The 21,705-nt window shown below is 57.5% G+C and overlaps 6 protein-coding genes across 6 annotated transcripts; 4 read left to right on the forward strand and 2 right to left on the reverse strand.

The window, feature by feature from the left end:
* Positions 1–282: 282 nt before the first annotated feature.
* Positions 283–2,654, forward strand: MYCTH_2111528 (uncharacterized protein; the record flags this gene model as incomplete). The annotated part of the gene is made up of 4 exons (XM_003664516.1): positions 283–377; positions 538–739; positions 798–2,307; positions 2,443–2,654. 4 exons carry the CDS (start codon positions 283–285, stop codon positions 2,652–2,654), a joined length of 2,019 nt encoding a protein of 672 aa, XP_003664564.1.
* A 1,557-nt stretch (positions 2,655–4,211) lies between these two features.
* MYCTH_52904 (glycoside hydrolase family 10 protein) lies at positions 4,212–5,372 on the forward strand (the record flags this gene model as incomplete). Its single annotated transcript, XM_003664517.1, has 3 exons — positions 4,212–4,655; positions 4,759–5,199; positions 5,277–5,372. The coding sequence occupies 3 exons, from the start codon at positions 4,212–4,214 to the stop codon at positions 5,370–5,372; spliced, it is 981 nt and encodes a 326-aa protein (XP_003664565.1).
* A 74-nt stretch (positions 5,373–5,446) lies between these two features.
* MYCTH_2307527 (uncharacterized protein) lies at positions 5,447–7,162 on the reverse strand. The gene has a single exon (XM_003664518.1). The coding sequence runs from the start codon at positions 7,076–7,078 to the stop codon at positions 5,786–5,788; it is 1,293 nt and encodes a 430-aa protein (XP_003664566.1). The 5' UTR covers positions 7,079–7,162; the 3' UTR covers positions 5,447–5,785.
* Positions 7,163–13,747: 6,585 nt separating this feature from the next.
* On the forward strand, positions 13,748–15,061 carry MYCTH_2315699 (uncharacterized protein). The gene has a single exon (XM_003664519.1). It carries the CDS (start codon positions 13,871–13,873, stop codon positions 14,912–14,914), a length of 1,044 nt encoding a protein of 347 aa, XP_003664567.1. The 5' UTR covers positions 13,748–13,870; the 3' UTR covers positions 14,915–15,061.
* Positions 15,062–15,668: 607 nt separating this feature from the next.
* On the forward strand, positions 15,669–16,176 carry MYCTH_2111533 (uncharacterized protein; the record flags this gene model as incomplete). The annotated part of the gene is made up of 2 exons (XM_003664520.1): positions 15,669–15,845; positions 15,961–16,176. The coding sequence occupies 2 exons, from the start codon at positions 15,669–15,671 to the stop codon at positions 16,174–16,176; spliced, it is 393 nt and encodes a 130-aa protein (XP_003664568.1).
* Positions 16,177–17,513: 1,337 nt separating this feature from the next.
* MYCTH_2128378 (uncharacterized protein) lies at positions 17,514–21,400 on the reverse strand (the record flags this gene model as incomplete). The annotated part of the gene is made up of 8 exons (XM_003664521.1): positions 17,514–17,822; positions 17,922–18,174; positions 18,223–18,311; positions 18,390–18,869; positions 18,932–19,292; positions 20,352–20,464; positions 20,542–20,581; positions 20,748–21,400. The coding sequence occupies 8 exons, from the start codon at positions 21,398–21,400 to the stop codon at positions 17,514–17,516; spliced, it is 2,298 nt and encodes a 765-aa protein (XP_003664569.1).
* Between the last annotated feature and the right edge of the window lie 305 nt (positions 21,401–21,705).

Here is a 21,705-nt window from a genome sequence, read left to right on the forward strand (position 1 = left end):
TACTGCCGTAAGGGGTGGTTGCGATAAGATAAGGATTTCCACTCCCAGAAAGTTTCCTAGGTAGGTGTAATCCGTACTAGTACGGAGTGCTCCGCGGCGTTGCGGACCATCTCATCTTGGCAATTCCCCGGCGATCTCCAATTTTTTTTGGACCTTGAACAACAGACACGAAAAGCAGGAGACCTTTCGCAGTACGACCCCGTTTCGCAACAAAGATTATACATGAGCTAGGAGCGGCAATTGGATGCGCGGAGTGCCGTGCTGGAAAACGCGGATGGGACCATGGCTGCGGCGTGTGCGTCTGGCGCCGCTTCTCGGCCGGGAATTTGGTCTACTTCTGCGAGAAGGAGAACGAGGAAGACGAGCCTGGCATGGAGGTAGCACGCCGAGCTTTGTGCGATGTGTTGCCTGCGACACGCGGTCCCGCTTCAATGTTGCGCCCCCCTCCCGACATTTCCTCAAGCGCACCGTCCCGCAGCGAACTTTAACGAGGGCGACAGTCCCCGGACCGTCACCATTGCAACGTCGACTTGCCAGCCATTCCCATTCTCCGGTGAAGGACGGACCCGAGCAGCGCCGCGCCGCCGAACTCGAGAAGCGCATTGCCGCCATTCCCATTGAACGTTACCGAAACTTCTGCATCGTCGCCCACATCGACCACGGCAAGAGCACGCTGTCGGACCGCCTCCTCGAACACACGGGCACCATCTCGCCTAGCGATGCCAACAAGCAGATCCTCGTTCGTACTTCCTCCCGCACCTCTGGCTCTTCGTTTCCGTGGGATGCCACGCTAACAGGCCGCCTGCTCGCTTCACCACGGAGAACAGGACAAGCTCGACGTCGAGCGCGAGCGCGGCATCACGGTGAAGGCGCAGACCTGTACCATGATTTACCGCTCCCCCGACGACGGCCTCGACTACCTCCTCCACCTGGTCGATACGCCCGGTCATGTCGACTTCCGCGCCGAGGTGACGCGCTCCTACGCCTCGTGCGGCGGCGCCCTGCTGCTGGTGGACGCGTCGCAGGGCGTCCAGGCCCAGACGGTCGCCAATTTCTACCTCGCCTTCGCCCAGGGCCTCGCCCTCGTCCCCGTCGTCAACAAGATCGACCTGCCCACGGCCGACGTCCAGCGCGCCCTCGAGCAGCTCGAGAGCGTCTTCGAGCTGGACACGTCCATCGCCGTCCGCGTGAGCGCCAAGACGGGCCAGGGCGTCGGCGAGATCCTGCCCGCCGTGATCCAGCACGTGCCCGCCCCCGTCGGCGACACGGCCAAGCCGTTGAGGATGCTGCTGGTGGATTCGTGGTACGACACCTTCAAGGGCGTCGTCTTGCTGGTCAGGCTGTTTGACGGCACGGTGAGGGCGGGAGACAAGCTCGTCAGCTTCGCCACGGGGAATCAGTACGTCGTCGGCGAGGTCGGCATCCAGTACCCGAATCCGGTGCCCCAAAAGGTCCTGCGGGCCGGTCAGGTGGGGTACGTCTTCTTCAATCCCGGCATGAAGAGGATCCAGGACGCCAAGATTGGCGACACCTTTACGACGGTCGGTTGCGAGAACGCGGTCGAGCCGTACCCCGGCTTTGAGGAGCCGAAACCCATGGTCTTCGTGGCCGCGTTCCCGACGGATCAGGGGGACTACCAGAAGCTGGCGGATAGCATCGGACAGCTGGTGCTCAACGACCGCAGCGTCACGCTGCAGAAGGACTTTTCGGAGGCGCTGGGCGCCGGCTGGCGGTTGGGATTCCTCGGCAGTCTGCATTGTTCCGTCTTCCAGGACCGGCTGCGCCAGGAGCACGGCGCGGACATCATCATCACGGAGCCGGCCGTCCCGGTCAAGATCGTCTGGAGTACCGGCGGCCCGGAGACCATCATTACGAACCCGGCCGAGTTTCCGGAGAACGAGGACGTCCGGATGCGCAAGGCCACCACCTACGAGCCCTACGTGCTCGCCACCATCACGCTTCCCGACGAGTACGTCGGCCGCGTCATCGAGATCTGCGAGAACGCGCGCGGGATTCAAAAGAGCCTCGAGTTCTTCAACGCCACGCAGGTCATTCTCAAGTACGAGGTGCCCATGGCCAGCCTGGTCGACGACTTGTTTGGCAAGCTCAAGGGCGCCACCAAGGGGTACGCCACCCTAGACTACGAGGATGCCGGCTGGCGCGAGAGCCAGCTGGTCAAGATGAACCTGCTCGTCAACAAGAAGCCCGTCGACGCCATTGCGCGCGTTGTACATGTCAGCCAGGTAGAGCGGCTGGGAAGGCAATGGGTGACCAAGTTCAAAGAGCATGTCGAGAGGCAGATGTTTGGTACGTTCTATTCCCCCCCCCCCCTCAACCCCCTCCTCCTTCACCCTCATCTGCCTCCCCCTTTCTGTCCGCTGGTAGAGAAGGGCATATGTCAACGTTGTTTTATGGTAATGCGGTCCCACTAACTGCTCGCAGAAATCGTCATCCAGGCCGCCGCTGGCAAGCGCATTGTCGCGCGCGAGACCATCAAGCCCTTCCGCAAGGATGTCCTGGCCAAGCTGCACGCGAGCGACATCACTCGCCGCAAGAAGCTGCTTGAAAAACAAAAAGCTGGACGCAAGCGCCTGAGAGCCGTCGGCAACGTCGTCATTGACCAATCGGCGTTCCAGAAGTTCCTCGCCAAGTGAGTCAGGGAGCATGCTCCCTGCTTTCGCTGTATAATTCATTATCGGCTTTGTGTAGCATACCCTGTACTCCATCGGCCCAATGCATACCCCGGCGTTGTTTTCCTTGGTTAGCGGTGGGAAGATGGCCTGATGGGCGATTCCAGTGTGATCCATCGTTCGATTGTGCTGTGGACTGGGACGCTGAGAGTGGGCCCCTTTTTCTTACTGTGGACACAGGGTTTCGCTCGAAAGACATGAATGATGTTTCGGTTGCGGATGCAATCCTCCTGCAACAATGATTTCTGTCCCGCCTTGAGAAACACCTATGGAACCAACATAAATCGTCGACAAGGATAGGTAATTTGCGACTGTCCTTTGCAGCGTACAACACAATGGCGGCGGGACATTGCAAGCAGGCCAATACGAGCCGAACAAGCCTCACAACAATATCTGGTTATGAGGAAGTATAGCCATTGGCCTTCGGCATATCGCGTTTCTGGCCCGTGGCACACAAACGCGGCGTTTGGGGAATCAAGCCGTTTCACGTTTGCCTCGACCGGGTCCAGCTCCCCGGTTGCCTCTCCTCCCCTTCCCGCTCAGGTCATGCTGATCGTCAGACAGATCACTCCAACCCGTCCATTCCGTCCTAGATGTCAATGTGCCCTGGCTTCTGCACGCAGGGAAGAGATCGGAGGAGTCCAAAGCTTGGCTAGCTAACTAGTTTTACGATCCGACCTAGAATTCCGGCCACCAGAACTGTGATGATTTGGCCCGGTCGACAGCCAACTCTGAGGACCGTCATTATTGAGATTCATGCGGCTCTTATTACGTCGAATATGAAGGCAACTTCGAGCGCACATTCGGGACATGAGAACTCGCCTGGCTTCGACCCTTATTCTTCCACCAATGGCTGGCTCCGTTCCACCAATGGCTGGCTCCGGGCTCGTTAATTACGCAAAAACAACCATTGGGGCGCATGGTCGAGGTGTGAGGCGCTTGTGGGGAAGAGGGCATTCGGCCAGCGCTGGAGTGAAGATATTACGGAGATTTGGTAAAAGGGGCATGATCATCCTTTAACCGTCCCGGCGTCGACGCGGCTAAAGATCAGCAAATGCGCGCCAACCTGACGTTGCACCGCGCCGTGGCGCCCCGCCACAGCTGCCGAGGGCTTAATTACCGGATTTGGCTTCAATTCGAGATTCCGCCGCCGTGGAGGGGACTGCCGTGTGCCGAAGGGGAAAACGAAGGGACGGAGTTCACCAGGTACGAAACAAACAAACCGGCGGGGGCATGGCAAGGGGGCCCCGTCACGGAAGCCTTTGGAAAAGTCACTCCGCGGATGAACAAGGATGGATGATATCCGTGGGAGGAAGTCGAGTCGAAGCCCTGCTGGTTCACCTCGAGCTATATATATATATATATATATATATATATATATTTATGTACGCGGATATATAAATGCCTCCTATCACCCACATTCCTTCCCCCTACACCCGCTGATCAGTTGGTTTCCGTTCAGCACGCAAAGCCGAAGAGTTTAATCCAACGCAGTGTCCGTAGGTCCTTTCCTCAACAGACATGAAGGCCAATCTCCTGGTCCTCGCGCCGCTGGCCGTCTCGGCAGCGCCCGCGCTCGAGCACCGCCAGGCAACTGAGAGCATCGACGCGCTCATTAAGGCCAAGGGCAAGCTCTACTTTGGCACCTGTACCGACCAGGGCCGGCTGACGTCGGGCAAGAACGCGGACATCATCAGGGCCAACTTCGGCCAGGTGACGCCCGAGAACAGCATGAAGTGGCAGAGCATCGAGCCATCGCGGGGTCAGTTCACCTGGGGCCAGGCTGACTACCTCGTCGACTGGGCCACTCAGAACAACAAGACCATCCGCGGCCACACGCTCGTCTGGCACTCGCAGCTCGCCGGCTACGTTCAGCAGATCGGCGACCGGAACACCTTGACCCAGACCATCCAGGACCACATTGCCGCCGTCATGGGCCGCTACAAGGGCAAGATCTACGCCTGGGTACGCTCTTCCCTTTTCCTCGCCTCCCTTCCCCTCTTCCCCCTTTCCCCCCCCCTCTGGAATGATGGAACCTCCGGATTTCTGACATTATTTGAAACGTTAGGATGTCATCAACGAGATGTTCAACGAGGATGGCTCGCTTCGCAGCAGCGTCTTCTCCAACGTCCTCGGAGAGGACTTTGTTGGGATCGCCTTCAAGGCGGCGCGCGAGGCCGACCCCGACACCAAGTTGTACATCAACGACTACAACCTCGACAGCCCCAACTACGCCAAGCTGACCAACGGCATGGTCGCTCACGTCAAGAAGTGGCTCGCGGCCGGCATCCCCATCGACGGCATCGGCACCCAGGGTCACCTGCAGTCTGGCCAGGGTTCCGGTCTTGCGCAGGCCATCAAGGCTCTCGCCCAGGCTGGCGTCGAGGAGGTTGCCGTCACCGAGCTCGATATCCAGAACCAGAACACCAACGACTACACTGCCGTTGTCCAGGGCTGCTTGGACGAGCCCAAGTGCGTCGGTATCACCGTCTGGGGTGTCCGCGATCCCGTAAGTTCTTCCTTTTCATTTCTTCGCGAGCAAGCTGAAGAAGGGTGTGAGCGAGCGGACTAATCTTGCACCGATAGGACTCGTGGCGTCCCCAGGGCAACCCCTTGCTCTTCGACAGCAACTTCAACCCCAAGGCGAACTACAATGCCATCGTCCAGCTCCTCAAGCAGTAGTCGCCACGTCCGTAGGCGCCGGAAAGATCGAACGGGAAAAAAAAAGGCTGTGGGTCCAAGTTCGGGCCAAGATCATTACCTACGTGTAATTATATATTGTAGGTATTTTAAAGCCGAGTTTCTACTACCCTTTTGGCCGTCTATGATAATGTTTCTATCTGCGTCGGTCCGTGGCATCGTGCATTAAAAATTGTATCCGAAACCCGCTCTCGCAACCAAGAGCCGGGACGTAAATTTGTTGCCGGCCAGCGACAAACAAACCGCTTGTCAGACCGGAGCTGACCCAATTGTGCCTTGCTCGTTGGTCCCAATAGGAAAAGGAAAAAAAAGTGTACCGAGCTGAGTGCGCTGCGCAAGTCAATGATCCCTCGCTCCTTTGTTGGAAACCGCTGTTAAACCCAAAGACAGCTCCGTCACTGCGTCTCCTCTTTCGGGATTATGCCCGCCTCGAGGGCATGCCAAATGGCCGGGTACACGGCGCGGGCGTAGTTGCTCTGCCTGGCCAGCACGTACTTGAGCGTGATCTTGCCGTCCCACCCGCGCACCTGGTCGGCGTAGTCGTCAAACGCGTGCAGCACGTAGGTGGACGAAAAGTCCATCTCCCACCCTTCCGGGCCGGCCCCGTCGCTCCGCTCCTCGCGCTTGGCCAGCCACGCGAGCGCGTCCGCGCACGTGTTCCCCAGCCCTTCCTTGCCAGGAAGCCGTACCCCCGCCGAGCCGTCGTCGTCGCCGCCGTCGCCGGCAGCCGACAAGGACCGTTGCCCCGCGGACCACCCGTGGGGCCGGAACAGCCGCTCCTGGTCCTCGAGCTCCCACGAGGTGGGCGCGAAGGCGCGCGGGTGCACGATCAGCACCTCGCCCGGGATGGCGTGCAGCCGGTAGGCGAGGTCGGTGAGGATGTCGACGCTGACGGCCCAGACGCCGTTGTAGAAGGCGTCCATGGCGCGGAAGAAGACCTCGGCCAGGGTCGAGTGCGGGCGGGCCAGCCAGACGCCCGTGTTGACGAAGCCGGCGTGCTTGGTGCGCAGGGCGACCGCGCCGCCGACGACGTTGGCGAAGCCGGCGCGGCGCAGGGGCGCGACGTCGCGGAGCGGGACGGCGTCGACGTCGAGGTAGATGCCGCCGTGCCGGCGGAGGGCGTCGGCGCGCAAAAAGTCCGACTTGGCGCCGAACGTGTCGATCTCGACGCCCCCGGACGTCGAGCGCGGGTTCTCGACAAAATTGGGCGTCACCCCGGGTATGTTGAGCACCCGCCTCGTCCACGGGTCGCCCGAAGTCTTGGCGCGCTCCCACAGGTCGGGCGCGGCGTCGGTGTGGAAGTAGATGCGGTCGGGGCGGAAGTAGAGGTGCGCGGAGTAGACGCTCACAAAGACTTTGAAGTCGAACGAGAGGACAGAGGGATCGGCGAGCAGCCAGACGTAGTGCACGAGGTTCGGTATCGGAATCGGAGCCGCAGCGGCGTCGGCGGCGGCGTCGGCGGCGTCATCATGGGCGTCCGACTTGGGCGGCGGAATGCCGTCGCAGGCTCCGGTGAGCGGTGCGACGGGGAAGGTCTGCAGCGTAGGGAGTCGTGGTCGCCACGGAACAATGGAAGAAATGTCAAAGTAGGTATTGAGCACGACGGCGGTCGTTATGGCCAGGACGACGGCAATCGCGTATCGGCGCCATCCGCTACAGTGGAGCGTGGCGCCTGGCGAGCGCATCATGGTGCAATTGCGGGTGATTCAGGTATGTAGTGTAGAGAGGAGTGCTGGACCCTCTTCTCTGGATGTGGTGTAGTGCAGAATTGGGGGACTTGGCATCGTCCCAAAATTTCCCAAGCTATCGGATTTCCATGCCAGGCGCGCTCGGCGCGCTGCCCGCGGGGCATGCGGCAGCCTAGTTTCCCTACACAGTACGGAGTACGGACTAGTTACAGGCAGCCAATTTCAGGGTGCCTGTGGCCAATGGCGCGCCTCTGCAGTTCCGGAGCTAGTTGAACTACCGCCTGCATGGTGTCAGGCCCGCGTCTTGGCGCCGGCGCGATCCGCTTCAGTTTGACCAAATCTGCACCTTCTCCTCGTACAAACCCCTCCGCATTGGGCTCCGCACGCATTGCGCCGCCAATGTCCTTGGCTCCGGAGAAGATCTCACGTCAGCGCTGAATATTGTCGAGCCATCGTGAATGAAGTATTAAAAGACTGCCGCGGGAAGAGCATCGCGTCACGATGGACTCGCGGGCATCTCACGTCGGCGCGAGGCACTTAAGCCCTCGGTCGAGGCACGGCTCCGATTTTATCACGAGCTGACCATCACAGAAATTTCACCATGGATAAACCAAAGCAGAAGGAAAAGGAAAAGGAGAAGGAAAAGGAAACCCGGAGTCTGTACGAGGAGGCCCTCGAGCGCTTCCGCAAGGATGCTTCCGAACGGCACTCGAGCGCCAAGGATGCGGAGCTGCTGAACGAGTTCCTGCGCGAGAGAGCCACGCCAGAGGAGACAAAGCTGGCCGCCGAGCTGCTGCAAGGCGATGCGGGGAAGAAGTATGGAGGCCGCAAAGTGGGCGACGTCGAGATCCCTGCCTCGTGGATCGCCAACATCATGGAGAATATCGAGCACTTCGTCGCCGCCGGCGACTTTGTCACAAAAAACGCTCCCGAGAGCGTCGGCATGGCCTGGTACGCCATCAAGCTCACCCTGACTGCCATCCACACCAACTACGACCTCTACACCTTCTTCGGCTCCGGTCTGAGCGACATCAGCGAGATCATGGTCATCGTGCGTCACTACGACCGCCTGTACGATGAGAGGTCCAAGCCGTACTGGAAGCCAAATCCGTCGGTCGAGCAGCTTTTTCAGAACGTCATTGGTGCCTATTCCGCCGTGCTGGAATTTTCCTATGCCGTCAAGCGCCATCTGACGGCAGGCGCCCTCGGTCGCATCAAACACGGCTTCAAGGATTTCTTTGGTCTCTCCAAAGCGAAGTTTGAGGACAGGCTGAACGCCGTGGCCACCTTCAAACAGAAGATCCTGGAGGGGAGCCAGGGCATCTTCCAAGACAAGACCCTATCCCAGCTCGAGAGCGTCTCCTCTGTTCTGGCCGGCATTGAGGGAACCGTCCGGCACATCTGGGACTTTCAAGACACCCAAAGAAAGTTGCACGAGGAGGCCATGGCGAAATTCGATGTTCTGCTCAAAGGACTAGATGATATCAAAGCATCTACAAAACGCAAGTCTCGGTGGGACTACGCTCTGCAGGACTTCCAGACATACCAGGAAGCCCTCAGCCCGATGCAGGGTTCTTTCAAGATCCTCGAAGACACCATCGACGCCACCTTCCCCGGGACCTGCCAGTGGGTGTTTGAACTCGATACCTACAACCGGTGGACTGAGGCAGAAGGTAGCGCGCTGTTATGTCTGGCCGGTCCCGAGGGATCTGGCAAATCGTTTGTCGTGGCCACCATTGCGGACCGCATCACAGCCGCGGCCGGCCCCGATGAGGCTCTGCTGTACGTTTCATGCAGCGGCTCAACCAGCAGCGCCGAGCTGAGAAACAATCAGGTGTACACTGCAGACAGCGTCTGCCGAACTCTACTATCGCAGCTCTATGACTTGGCCGTCCAGGGCGAAGACAGGGTTGAGCTGCTCGAGAACTGCAATGCCATTTTCTGGAAGGCAAAGGCCAAGAGTAACGTTATGTCGGCTCTGATGCGATCCGGATCCGATAGCCTGCCAGAGTTTGCCGATGGTTTTGCCCGAATTGCCGCCCTGATCAAGAAGAAGGTAGTCCTCGTCCTCGATGGCGTGGATACCAACTGCCTCGACAACAAGAATCAAGAAGACCTTGCACGAAAAATCGACAGCGTCATGAGCGCCATGTCTGAAAAGGCTGGCATTGGCATCCGCATCCTCATCGGGTGTGCTTCTTCGTCGAAGCTCTTCCACGAACTTAATCCTGATTCTGACGAATTGATCGGCGTCAATTTCTATAACCGGGGCGACATCGAGATGATCCTGACCGACGCGCTCAAGGACGTGCCAGGGCTCTCCGCCGCCGAACAGGAGACAGCCAAGGAGGCCATCATGAAAAAGGCCGGCTCCCGATTCCTCTACGTCAGGGAGACCGCCATCCCGTTCATGCGCGAACCGTTTCAACGGCCGCTTTCCAAACGGCTGGAGGCTCTCCCGGATGGCACAAGTGACGTGTACGGCGAAGCATTGAGCAAAATGAGTTCGAACTACCTGGACCTCCTTCGCACCGCACTCACCTGGACCGTTTTCTCTTCTCCCGAGTTCCCGGGATGGCTGCAGGCGAAAGAGGTTATGGATTTCTTCCAGGGCACCTACGACGATCCGGAGGCGAGAGACGCCGCGGACGACGGAGATGACGAAGAAGGGTTCCCGGAGATAACACCACTCGAACTCGACCAGCTTCGCACCGCTGCCAATCCATTCCTGAACGTGTGGCAGGATTCCGATGGAGAGTATTGGCTCTTCGAGACCGACGAGGCAGCTGTTCATGAATATTTCGTCAGATCCGGTGACGATATTCCAGCAGAGGAGGAAAGTCACGAACACCTCTGTGCGCGATGTGGTTCCACCGCCTCCACGTCCAGGCGGTTGTACATTGATCCCAAGCAAAGTCATCTCCAGATGGCCCTCACTTGCCTGCGCCACTTGAACAACACCCTGTTTCAACGAAGGGCCGGCCTAATCAGCGCCGCCGATGAAGACACAGACGATGAAGACGGCGGCGATGAAGACGGGGGCGACGAAGGCGCGGGCGAAGATGAGGCGGGCGATGAGGACGCGGGCGGTGAAGACTCTGCCCATGAGGATAGTGGGGAGAGCGCCGCGCCGGAGAGTGACGACGAGGACGCATCGACCACGGATTCCGAGTCCGAGGCTGAGAGGGAGCACGACGAAGAGGACAACACAAAGCGCAGGCCTACGGTGGAAGAGACGATGCAAATGGTTGAAGACGGCTACACCACCGAAGACTCCCTCGACGATGAGGATATCGTCGAAAAAACCTTCCTCGATCGCGGGCCAGACGAGGCCGAAACATCCCCGGAAGCAGACAATGATGATGGTCCCGATCGCATCCGGTACGAACTCCAGTACTGGCACTGGCATCTGTCACAGGCTGAGTCATTGTGGCCTGCCGAAGAACGGGAGGCCAACGCCGACTGGGCAGCCCTGATGGCTGAACTGGACAAGTTTGCTTTTGAGACTCCCGAGGTCTTTGCTGCTTGGCAGAGCGAGTATCCAGAGGAAGAAGACGAGTACAAAGCCTTCCGGCTAGACGCTGGGCCACACAGGCCGCTGCATGTTGCCGCGTACCTCGGTCTGGTCAGCTGGACGAAGCACCTCCTCGATCGGGGAGAGGAGCTCAATGAGCAGTCGAAGGGGTACAGCCCCCTTCAAGCCGCCGCCTGCTCCAGGCGCTCTATTGGCACCCTGAGGCTCTTGCTTGATGCAGGCGCCGATCCCAATGCCGAGAACGGGACGGACCGCAACGCGTTCCATCTCTGCCTGCTGCTCGGCGATAAAAGCGTGGAGGGAGCACGGATGTTCCTGGACCACGGTGCTGATCCTCTCCGTACCTGCTCGAGGATGCATTACAGTCCGGTCCAGTATTTTGCCTTCAGGGGTGAGGATCCTGAAGTCCTTGACCTCCTGATGGCCGCCGGAGCGGACGTCAATGCAGTCTACCCTGAGGACCCCTGGAAGTTCTCGGCTCTGCACATCCTGCTCGCCAGGCGAGAGGTTCCGCCGACGCTCCTAGAAGCCTTTGTTGTAAAGCATAAGGCTGATACGAACTGGGAGAACGTTTTCTCCGCGAGGCCCATGCAGATTCTCTGCAACAATGGCCAGCTCGAGCTTCTCCGGATCCTCCTTCAGTCCGAGATTCTCGAAATCGATGACACGGACCTTCAAGGCACAACGGCCGTTCACGAGGCCTCCCTTTACGGCTACAACAAATGTGTCGAAGCTCTACTCGAGCACGGCGCTGATCCCGACATTGCCGATAAGCTCAAGCGGACCGCGCTGCATACTGCCGCCCGAAAAGGGCACACCGAGACTGTTCGCGTGCTGCTCGGATTCACGAAGCAGCCCAATCTACTAGACAAGCAGAGCTGGAGCCCTCTTTTCTGTGCCTGTCTCAGCAAGGACGAAGAATCCGCCCTCTTGATCTTGGATGCGCTCACTGAACGTGAGGTCCCATTGTCCGAAATCAACCTCTCCACTCGCAGCGGCCGAACCGTCCTTCGCCAGGCGGCAAATCACGGCTTCATCAAGGTCGTCTCCAAACTCATCCAGCTTGCCACTGACCGCTCCGACACCGCCGGCCTGCTCCTCGACGCGCGCGACACCAAGAAGGGCATGACGGCTTTACACCGCGCCGCGTCCAACGGCCACGCGGCCTGCGTCCGGGCGCTCCTGGCCGCCGGCGCCGACCCTACCCTCCTCGACAACCAGTCGCGCCCGGCCCTGGCGCTCGCCTACGAACAGTGGACCGTCGCGAACAAGAACGAGGCCTACGAAGACATCCTCGCCCAGCTCATCGCCGCGGCTCCCGCGGCCGCCGTCGCGGACGCGGACCTGGTCGCCGTGTGCGCGGCCAACGGCAGCGTGCGCCTGCTCGAGCAGCTGTGGCGGCTCAACGCGGACCTGAACCGGCCGGACCGGTACGGCTGGACGCCGCTGGCGCTGGCGCGGCAGTTCGCGCGCGCCGAGGCCGAGGGCTTCCTCAAGCGGCAGCCGGCCTGGACCAACGTGCTGCCGAGGCGCTGGGAGACGCGGTTCCCCGGCACGACGGCGGCCGGCACGGCGAGCGTGCTCGAGGGCGGCAGGGAGATTCTGCACACGAGCAAGAAGCGCGTGTGCGTCTCGACGGACCGGCCGCTGCCGGACGGGCTGGAGTCGTACTACTTTGAGATCACGCTCAAGCAGGTGCCGGACAGGGAGGTCAAGACGAAGTGGCCCGAGGTGGCGATCGGGTTCTGCACCCTGGGCGGGGCCGCCGTCTCGTTCCCCGGGTGGTGGGAAGGCACGGACAGCCCGACGACGGCCAAGTCGTGGGGGTATCACTCGGATACCGGCAGGATGTATTCCTCGACGGTGGACCCGGGCGACGATTTCGAGGACTCGTCCATCAAGAAACAGAGATATCGGGTCGGGGACACGGTCGGCGCGGGAGTGGACCTGGCCAAGGGGGAGATCTGGTTCACCCGGAACGGAGTCAGGCTGAAAGAAGTGCTCACGGGCGTCGAAGGGCGCCTGTTCCCCGTCGTGGGGCTGCATGAAGAGGTCTACTTCGAGACCAACTTTGGTAGGGAAGGTGACGGGGAGTTCAAGTGGAAGCCGGATGCGGCGGCGCAGACGGGAGAAGAAGAGGAGGAGGAGGAGGAGGAGAAGAAGAAGAACGGGACGGTGGTGGAAGTCGTTCAGGTCACTTCGATCGATGGGGACCAGATGGTCGGGGAGAAACAGGCTGCTGCTGTGCAGGTGACGAGCGAGGTGGCCGTTGTGGGATGAGAAATGACTGTCATGAGTGATGATTGTTGCTATGTCAGCTCTATTAATTAACTGGTTAATGCAGTATTTTCAATGTGTTGAATAAATTATTAGATGTGGGCTGCCTGATTGATTCGACCTACCTTAGACCATGTATGCAGGGGATATGTAATCCTGGTTATCTTCTTAGGTTCCTAGGTTGAAATGCGCCACTAGTACTGTACAGTACATTAGATAATTACCGTACCTACCTGGTTAGGCAAGTCTGATGGTTTCTTCATACAAACATTTTGCTGAGTAAGGGATGCAAATTAGGAACCAACATTTTCTGGAGTCAGCTGTCAACTTGGCTCTCGCGTTTCCCCACCTCGCCGCTTCTACCGCTTTCGTCTGTTTAACCAGCCCAAGGCACTTGATACGGCATTTTGGGACTGAGAAACTCTTAATGAGAATTGGGGCTGCATATCTGTCGTCATTGAGAACCTCATTGCGGCCTGCGCGACTCAGAGTCAAGCGGCTGCTCGGCTGAAAATGTGGGTTCTCCGACTCCTCTCTCCGGCTTCTTATCAATAATTAATGTCGCCTTTTCATCCCGAGATCCAAGCGGCCTAACAACAAATCAGGAGTGCCGCGGTGAAACGTTTGACAAATCCGCGAGACCATATTAGGATGAGTTTGCCAGTCACTGCGCGATTATCACCAGGAACATTGGCCACGGTGGAGAGCGGACGCCGGATCGCTATTAATTAAAGCTTACTAATTGTGTGCTTACACTTAGGTAATGGTCTCTTTTCTCTGTTTTCCGCGGACTCGCATCCGTGACGTATTTATTTAGGGCGAATTCGATTCCTCACACATCGCGAGCCTAAGACTTCTATAACTAACTAAGCGAAAATCAAGTTTTTGATCAAGACTTGGACATCAAGAATCTCTCGTCCACTTTATCCACAAGACTATTAATTATCACATCACTAATTACAATGCCTCTCCCGCCAAACATGAAGGCTATCCAAATCATTGGTCCCAAGTCCGAACCGACCGTGTCCCTCAACGGGTCCCACCCCCTCCCTACTCCCGACTCGTCCGGCTCCGAGTTACTCATCCGTGTCCATTCAGCGGGCCTCACAGCCGATGAACTAACCTGGCCCGAGCTGTGGTCCCCCGTCCACAACCCGACGCACGTGCCCGGGTTCGAGGTCTCGGGCGTCGTCGCGGAGCTCCCGCCCGCCTACACCGGGCCACTTGCGGTGCGGGACGAAGTCTACGCGATGCTGCACCTGGACCGCGGCAAGGGCCAGGCCGAGTACGTCTACGCGCGCCCCGCCGAGGTGGCCTGCAAGCCGAGAAGCCTGTCCTCCGCGCAGGCCGCTGCGCTGCCCATCCCCGCGCTGACGGCGTGGGAGGCGCTGTTTAAGCGCGCCTGGCCGTCGGGGCCCTCGTCGTCGTCGTCGTCGTCGTCGTCGCCGCTGAGGGTGTTGGTGACGGGGGCGTCGGGCGCCGTGGGGAGCATGGTTGTGCAGCTTGCCAAGAACTCAAAGGTCATGGGCAAAGAAGTACAAGTAGTCGCGCTCGCGTCGGCGGCCAAGCACGGATACCTGCGCGAGCTGGGCGCCGACGAGACGGTGGATTACCACCACGATGACAACGACACGGATGGCTGGGAGCGCAAGGTGGGTATCAAAAGCGTGGATGCCGTGTTTGATGCGGCGGGCGGGGAGGTCCTCGCCAGAGCGTGGGCCACGGTCAAGGACGACGGCGTCGTGGTGACGGTCGCGGATCCCCCTCCGGCGTGGGCCACGGACAAGGGCCCCGGGGCGGTGCCCAAGGAGCTGGAGGGTCGCCCGGGGGTGAGGTACATCTACTTTATCGTCTCGCCGGACGGCGAGACCCTGAGCAAGATTGCGGGCTTAATCGACGAAGGGACGGTCAAGCCGTTGCCAGTCGTCGAATTCCCCGTCGACAAGGCTGTCGAGGCCTGGGACTTTGCTCGGCAGCGGGGTCGGCAGGGCAAGGTTGTCGTCAATTTTGTACCGGCTGCTTGACCCTGGGGGCGAGCTGACCCTGGCACTAATCAGACGTCATTAAACGCCAGAGATTTGGAATGGTGATGGACTGATATGGAATCGTAGCGCACTGGAGGCGCCAGCAGGGTTAATTAGAAAAATAATTCTTTTTTCCATCGGTACTCTAATACTAAGTCCCCAGCAACTAATACCACTGTTCTAACAAACTTGACCGCAACCAACTCAACACATTCCCTTGGCCTTATTCAAACTGCGAAAAGAACTCCCAGGTCTCGACGGCTGAGAAAGTTTCCGGACGCGGCCGGCGGCCGAGGGCCAATTCAGCGCACTCACAAAAGAAATTGTGCCATGATGTCAGGCCTTGTGAAGAAGGGACTCGTGCCAATATAGACTCCCGCAAGGATTATCACCAGGACAGCGAGGGCGTGTGTAGGTCGGCTACCACAACTCCGGGAGTGGATGGCTGTATAATCTTTGACCATATATCGATAAGAGTCAGATAAAGTTCTCGAACCCGAGCCACTTTACCTTAATCGAATTTACCGTCCTGGTTAGTGATATCGACCGTCACGATGTAGCCGTCTGTCGTCCTGCTCGGCTACTTCTTCGCCCCCGCCCGCTGTGCATTACTCTACCAAAGGTATAGGGGTCGAGAATACGAATCGGAGATATTGTTGGCTGGAATTACATAATGGCATCCCCCCGGCCCCGGCGACCGTGAGTTCTCTGTTACAAGGACAATCTCAGAAGCAGCAAACGATACGTATTAAGAATGGGTATGCTGATTCCATACACAGTTCGTGGACCCTGCCCCATGATAAACACGCTCGCCAACCACGAAATCCTGCCCCGCGACGGCAGGGGAATTACTAAGGACGTCGTCATCAGGGCCATGAAGCAGGGCCTCGACTTCGACCTTGCTTTGGCCGTCATCATGTTCGACCAGGCCGTCATCGCCAACCCGGAGCCCAACGCCACCTTCTTCACCCTGTATGCCGCCCTTCCCCCTGGACCTTGGATCCGAACCATAACAGGAACAGGACTGTCTGACTTCCACTGATTAGTTAATACGCGCAGAGACCGAACGGCTACCGACCGAGCTGGGCTGGCGCGTCAGGGACGAGGTGGTCCGGGTGGAAGCCATCCTGCGCATCTCGGACATGATCGGAGAGGCGACGAGCCTCCTGACACGCGACCCGGGCGGAGGGCCTGCAGCCAACGTCACGAGACGGACTCCCCTACGTAGGGGGTTCCATGCCAGCGTGAGACTGGAAGAGTGAAGGCGCCGGGGATATTGACCAACGACCTGCGTTCCCTGAACTTGTTTGTGTAAATACTATCCGTCGTCTGCGCAGGTTGTAATTCATCATCCTGGATTTCTCATGTGTTTCATGTGACAGCAGTTGGAGCCTTGGGATGATGCAACTGGCCAAATCCAGGAACTCGTACTCTGAAGAGTTCCTTAATTTGGATCATATTGATTCTTCAGGGTATAACCAAAAATAGACGCTGCCTCTGCCCCTGCAATGTGATGAACAATCCCGGGGGGGTTGATAAATCACGACGGCCTATGCCTCCGTCCGTGAGGGGGGTTTGTGCTTCCAAATACAATACCATGACAAGACTTTATGGAGCTTTGACTTCCTGAGCTTCCTCCATACATTACCAGGTCGAGGACGAGATGAAGAACAGCGAGCAGAGGGAGAAAAGAGGAGAGGGCAGGTGCCAGTAAGTATTCACGGGTTGGTCGTGAACTAGGGCGTCCAGGGGTTATCGTGCATCATGTCGAATGCTCGCTGTGCATCTGCGTTGCCCACCTGTGGGCGTTGGTGGTGAAAGCTGCCTGCGCCGCCTGGAGGATAATTACCCGAAGGGACATCACCAAAACACCTTCAACCCGTGGACGAATCTCGAGATATCAACAGAAACGCTATATAGTACTCTGTATACTCTTTTCTTATTTCTGATATACACCCTTGTCTCTCCTTATTGCTTCTGAGTAACCTGAAATAAAGATGTGAAAACAACACAAGTCAACTAATACTGTTGGCGTGCGGTTCCAGGAGTGACCGTCTACCAAGCTGCGCTAATCTAGCCACCTTAAGCCTCAGCGCCTGGATTGCGCATCAAAACGGCTCTGCAATGACGCGGATCTGGAAGTTTGCGTGGCTCGGAAGCAGTTGGGGGGGACAAGGGGCGTGGATGGGAAAGCCACGTTGCTGCACGAAAAGTCAAGACCTGATCGACAGTTTGTTGCCGGCTTCTGCATCCAAGTACCGAGTAACCCCGACTAGCTAGCTCTATTCACCACGGTTGGTAGCTCGAAAACAGGTGTGGCCACAGGAACATGGACATGCCAACCATAACCGGTTAGCAGGGCGTCCATTAATTATAATTGATGAGCTCTAATGCCCTTTGTGCCGCGGCCCAAGTCCTCTCCTATGTTTGACCGTGACAAATGTCTAATTAGAGAACTGCACACCACCGTATTCATTACGCGCGAAAGCACGATTCTTGGTCCCCTGCAAATCAAAGATCAGGGGAGCAAGGGGTACAACGCTCCAACAGGCCATAACACTCCATAACCCTGAAATCTCGCCCACCAGCCACCGCCGGGTCATTTCTCACCACTGTCCGTCTCCCACGTCACTTTCCCCCGCGGCCGGGAAATGCGCTGCTCGAACCACCGGTGGGCAACCTCCAGGTCGCCCGTGACCAGCAGACCCAGGACCATGACAGCGGCGGTGACGGGGAGGGCGGTGGCCCAGTAGGCCCACTGGCCAAGTTCCATGTCGCGGATGTCGGACGAGTTCATGCCGAAGATGGAGGCGACGGCCGAGAGGGGAAGGAAGACGACCGTGACCATGGTGAAGGCGTAGATGGCGCGCTCCTGCCGGTCCTTGGTCTCTCCGATTCGTTCCCGGTTCTGCGTCGGGCGGGTGGTGGATTAATTAGCCTCCCTGCAGGGGCGGGGCTATTTGGCAAGATTGGGAGACGGATAATTAAGAAAGGCTGGGGCACGTACGACGGTCGAAAGCCTCTCAACTGCTTCGGTGGTCCTGCTCAGCTCGTACACCATTGCGCGTAGCTCGCTCAAGCAGTCGCGTAGAAGTATATAACTAAAGCCGCACGGGTTGGGATTACCATAGCGGTCGGGACCGAGTATGCCTTCGGCCATGGACTCCATGGTGCCGTCGGCTGGCAGTCTTACCGAGAACCATGATGTGGGCTCGGAGCGCTTCGTGGCGATGAAATGCACATCGTTGGCCGTGACCACGCTGTCTCTTGTACGCAGAAAACGCTCAAGAAGGTATTCCTGTGTCTACACAACAGAGCGTATAGCCCCTAGCTCTTGGCGCAAGAGACGGAGCTTGATCTCGATTTTTCGGTCGGGGGCTGTGTCGATCTCCGATTCCTAATTATCGTCACATCAGCGACAGGCCACTTGATAAGACCTAATTATTGGAAACCGCAAAAAAACCATGAATCTCACAATCATCCTCAGATATGACCCGTAAACACTGAAAATGTGTGGCATGTTCGGTGTAGGATTGTCCGTGAGTTTTAGGCACATAAGCGCCACCATATCAGAGGGCAGCATCACCAAGTTGCAAACATCGAGCGGCTCAGATCGAGCCGCGATAATCTCACCCATTCCGTCGTTGACTTCGGATCTTGCCCGGTCTGCCAGCTGCAAAGATCGTTCTTGGTTGTGCGGGAAAGTGGCGAGAGCGAGGATGATGTGTACCCAGGCGTTCGTCAAGGTGGGAGGTGTCTTGATATATTCTCGGTCGGGCTCCTCGATGCTCGCAAAGATCTCTGTGAAGGCAAATATATCCTCCCTCAAAGCACCCAGGAATGATTCGAGAAGATCTAGGTTGCTCCTCCACGATGGCCTTGGAACCTCGGCGACGTTAGACTTTTTCGAGTCGGAAAGAGTGGCGTTGGCCTCTGGAGTTTCGGAGCTCTCAGGCTGGTGTCCATGGATTCTCGTCAGCATCGGGCTCTTCTCAGCAGCAGGCTCCGAAAACAAACCATAACCAATCGCGCGACGGCACCCCAGAACTTTCCGCTGGTTGTGATACCCAACATATCTTGCGGAAAAAAGAAGTTGAACACGGCGTCGGCCAACAAGAACAGAGCAACACGCCTGTTGAAATCTCTCTGCTGTTTCGGAGAGTACGTTTCATATAAGCGTTGCCGCTCACTTTCTAACAGCTTGTGCACTGCAGAACGTTCCATCGCCTCAGTAGCTCTGTATGCGGATCCATCTCCGAGGCTAGTCTTGTGCAGTATTTGGTGCTCGAGGTTGATAAAGTACTCCCCCAGCGTCTTGTCCCTGAACAGTGACGGCCGAGCCGGCGAGGGCGTTAACCCCTTAACGGACTTGGCGAGGCTTTCCAAGTAAGCGAATATTCCACACGACCCCCTCGGGGAGGGCAGATGAGAAGCGGACTGAGCGCGACCTTGTTTGACAGGTAAGGGAACTAGATGAGCTGATTGTTTAATCGTCTGCTGGTGAGCATTTGCAGCTGGATTTGCTGCATGCTGGTATGCTTGCGCGGTTTCCTCCCCGGCGCCGGAGCCTAGCAACAGTTCTGGCTGGGGCAGCTTTGGAGGTACACTGCCGTTACCTGTTAGCCCACGGGGATACAGCTCGCGTAGTAGGTTCATGGCTTGTGTTAGTTGTATTATCTTAATTAATTAATAGTCTTTACCTTAGATGGAGATCCAGTACAAGCTGTTTCTCCGGATGAATGGCGATTCGGTATAGTTTGTGCCATTTCGCCGGCCGCACCACCGTCGAATAATGATAAAACCTAAGCCGGCGAGGCCGGTAGTAGCGGAAATGGGAAACGAAGCTCTGGTCAACGAGGTTGAGCACGATCGTCCTCGGGTAGCAACCGGTGATGAGAAAACATACAAACCAAGTTTGACACTCTTGGACCGGGATGGACCACGTTATCACCCCCATGAATCGAACCAACAGTGTCTTCTCCGGCATCGAAACACGTGGGCTTGGTAAGGGTTTGATGGCTCTGTCGATGATACCTTCACATAAGGCGTCTTCGGTAAGAGAACCATACGTGAGAAGCAGAGCTAGGAATCATCAGAATCGTCATCCGCTAGCGGGGGGTTGAAGAGAGAACTGTACGTACAGTTGTCAAGAATGAGGCACCAAAGCTGGGAGACATGGAAGCAATAGCTATTGGGGACACCTCGTTGCTGACACACAGCTTGCTGCATGTCCCTGTTACGACTGGTCCGAGGATCACGAAGCTGGAGTAGTGTCGGGGTAGGAAAGCCGGGTGTGCTCTTTCCGCCGAGGAGCCCAGAATACGGTTGCAAGGTGAAGTATGGTAAGGAGACCCAGGTAATCGTTCGAGAGTCAATCACCTTGCCGTTCACGGTCAACGGCTCGTAACGAAGTCTCGGCTCAAGACGTCGGACGTACTTCCCGTCCGATACCTGGACCTTAAGGACGTTGTCTCGCTTGATGCTCGCAATCATGCTCCGGAGTCCGGCGGTTTCGGCACTGGAGAGGCCCGGTATCAGAGCAACTTGTGCCTGTGAAAAGCGGTGGAAGAATAAGCGGATACAAGTTAGCATCTGAGTTATTAACGGAGCACCGAAAAGGTCCCTACCGAGAAGTCGTCAATGTCCATGGATGACCGTGCAAAGTGACTACCAAAGAAGAATGGCGAGAACAATCAGTGCGAAACTACAAAAGCGACGCCGCAATTGCTGCTTCCAGCAATTGCACCTAAGTAGGCCGTAGGTATTCTGACAATCAGCAAGGACCCCGAGGCGAGAAGGGTGATGAATAAATAATACTCGGATGGCGACCTACATCCATCGGAACATGGACTGTGAGATGACGGCCCGATCGCTCAAGACGGCCGTCAGCTTGGCCGAGTGGTGGCCCCCCTCGTACCCATCACCGGCGTAAAGAGATTTGATAACATGGTAGGCTGCAGGGCCACGTTGATTGCTTCCCGGCGGAGACACTTGCTGCTGCACCGGACTCGGCGAACCTTCGAAGTGCTCCTCCTCCGGGCTGACGGTAGAGTCGTCGTCTGATGCGTTTTCGCCGTTGAGGTACCCATATTCATCTTCCCTGCTGGCCAAATCGCCGAAGGAATAAAAGACGGGGCCGTCGTTGTCCTCGTCCAAGACCTCGAGTGAGCGGAGTTCCACATCGCTATCAATTCTTCGCTCTTCTTCTTTCCGTCTGGAGGCCTCGAGATCACCGGATAGATGCTTAAGTCGCGAGAAGAAGCGGGATCTGTCGGTTTGTTCTAAATCTGCCCTCCTGGTGGAGCGGAGCCCTAGGATCCTGAGCTTGTCCTCGATTCTCGGGCCAAAGGGCGACCGATGGATGTTTTCACGCTGAGAGTACTCGGGAGTGCGGAGCTCTGGTCTCTCGTAATCGTCATCATCTTCCTCTCGTGACCAGAGCTTTGGCGTTAATTTCGTTTCGATGCGAGCCGAGCGCCGTACCATGACCACTACAATTATAGGAGTTGAATAATTAGTAAATACGATTCGGGTGGAAGAAGGGAGATATTCAGCTGCAGTTTTTGGTTTCCGCTTCCTCGCAGATTTTCCAGCGCGTTCCGCGGCATATGGAAAAACAGGCAACCACAGAGCGTGCTCGGTAGGGGTATGTGTGCGCATGTACATACATATGTATGTACCTACCAACACACATACTGTGCAGGATGTATGCCCCTTGACCTTCCCCTTTTGACGCATCAGCTGGTAGGTTTCAACCTGCCAATGACCTTCAGCCGATCACGCGGCCCGAC

This window comes from Thermothelomyces thermophilus, chromosome 4, assembly GCF_000226095.1.
Source record: "Thermothelomyces thermophilus ATCC 42464 chromosome 4, complete sequence".
Classification (NCBI taxonomy): Eukaryota; Fungi; Ascomycota; class Sordariomycetes; order Sordariales; family Chaetomiaceae; genus Thermothelomyces; species Thermothelomyces thermophilus.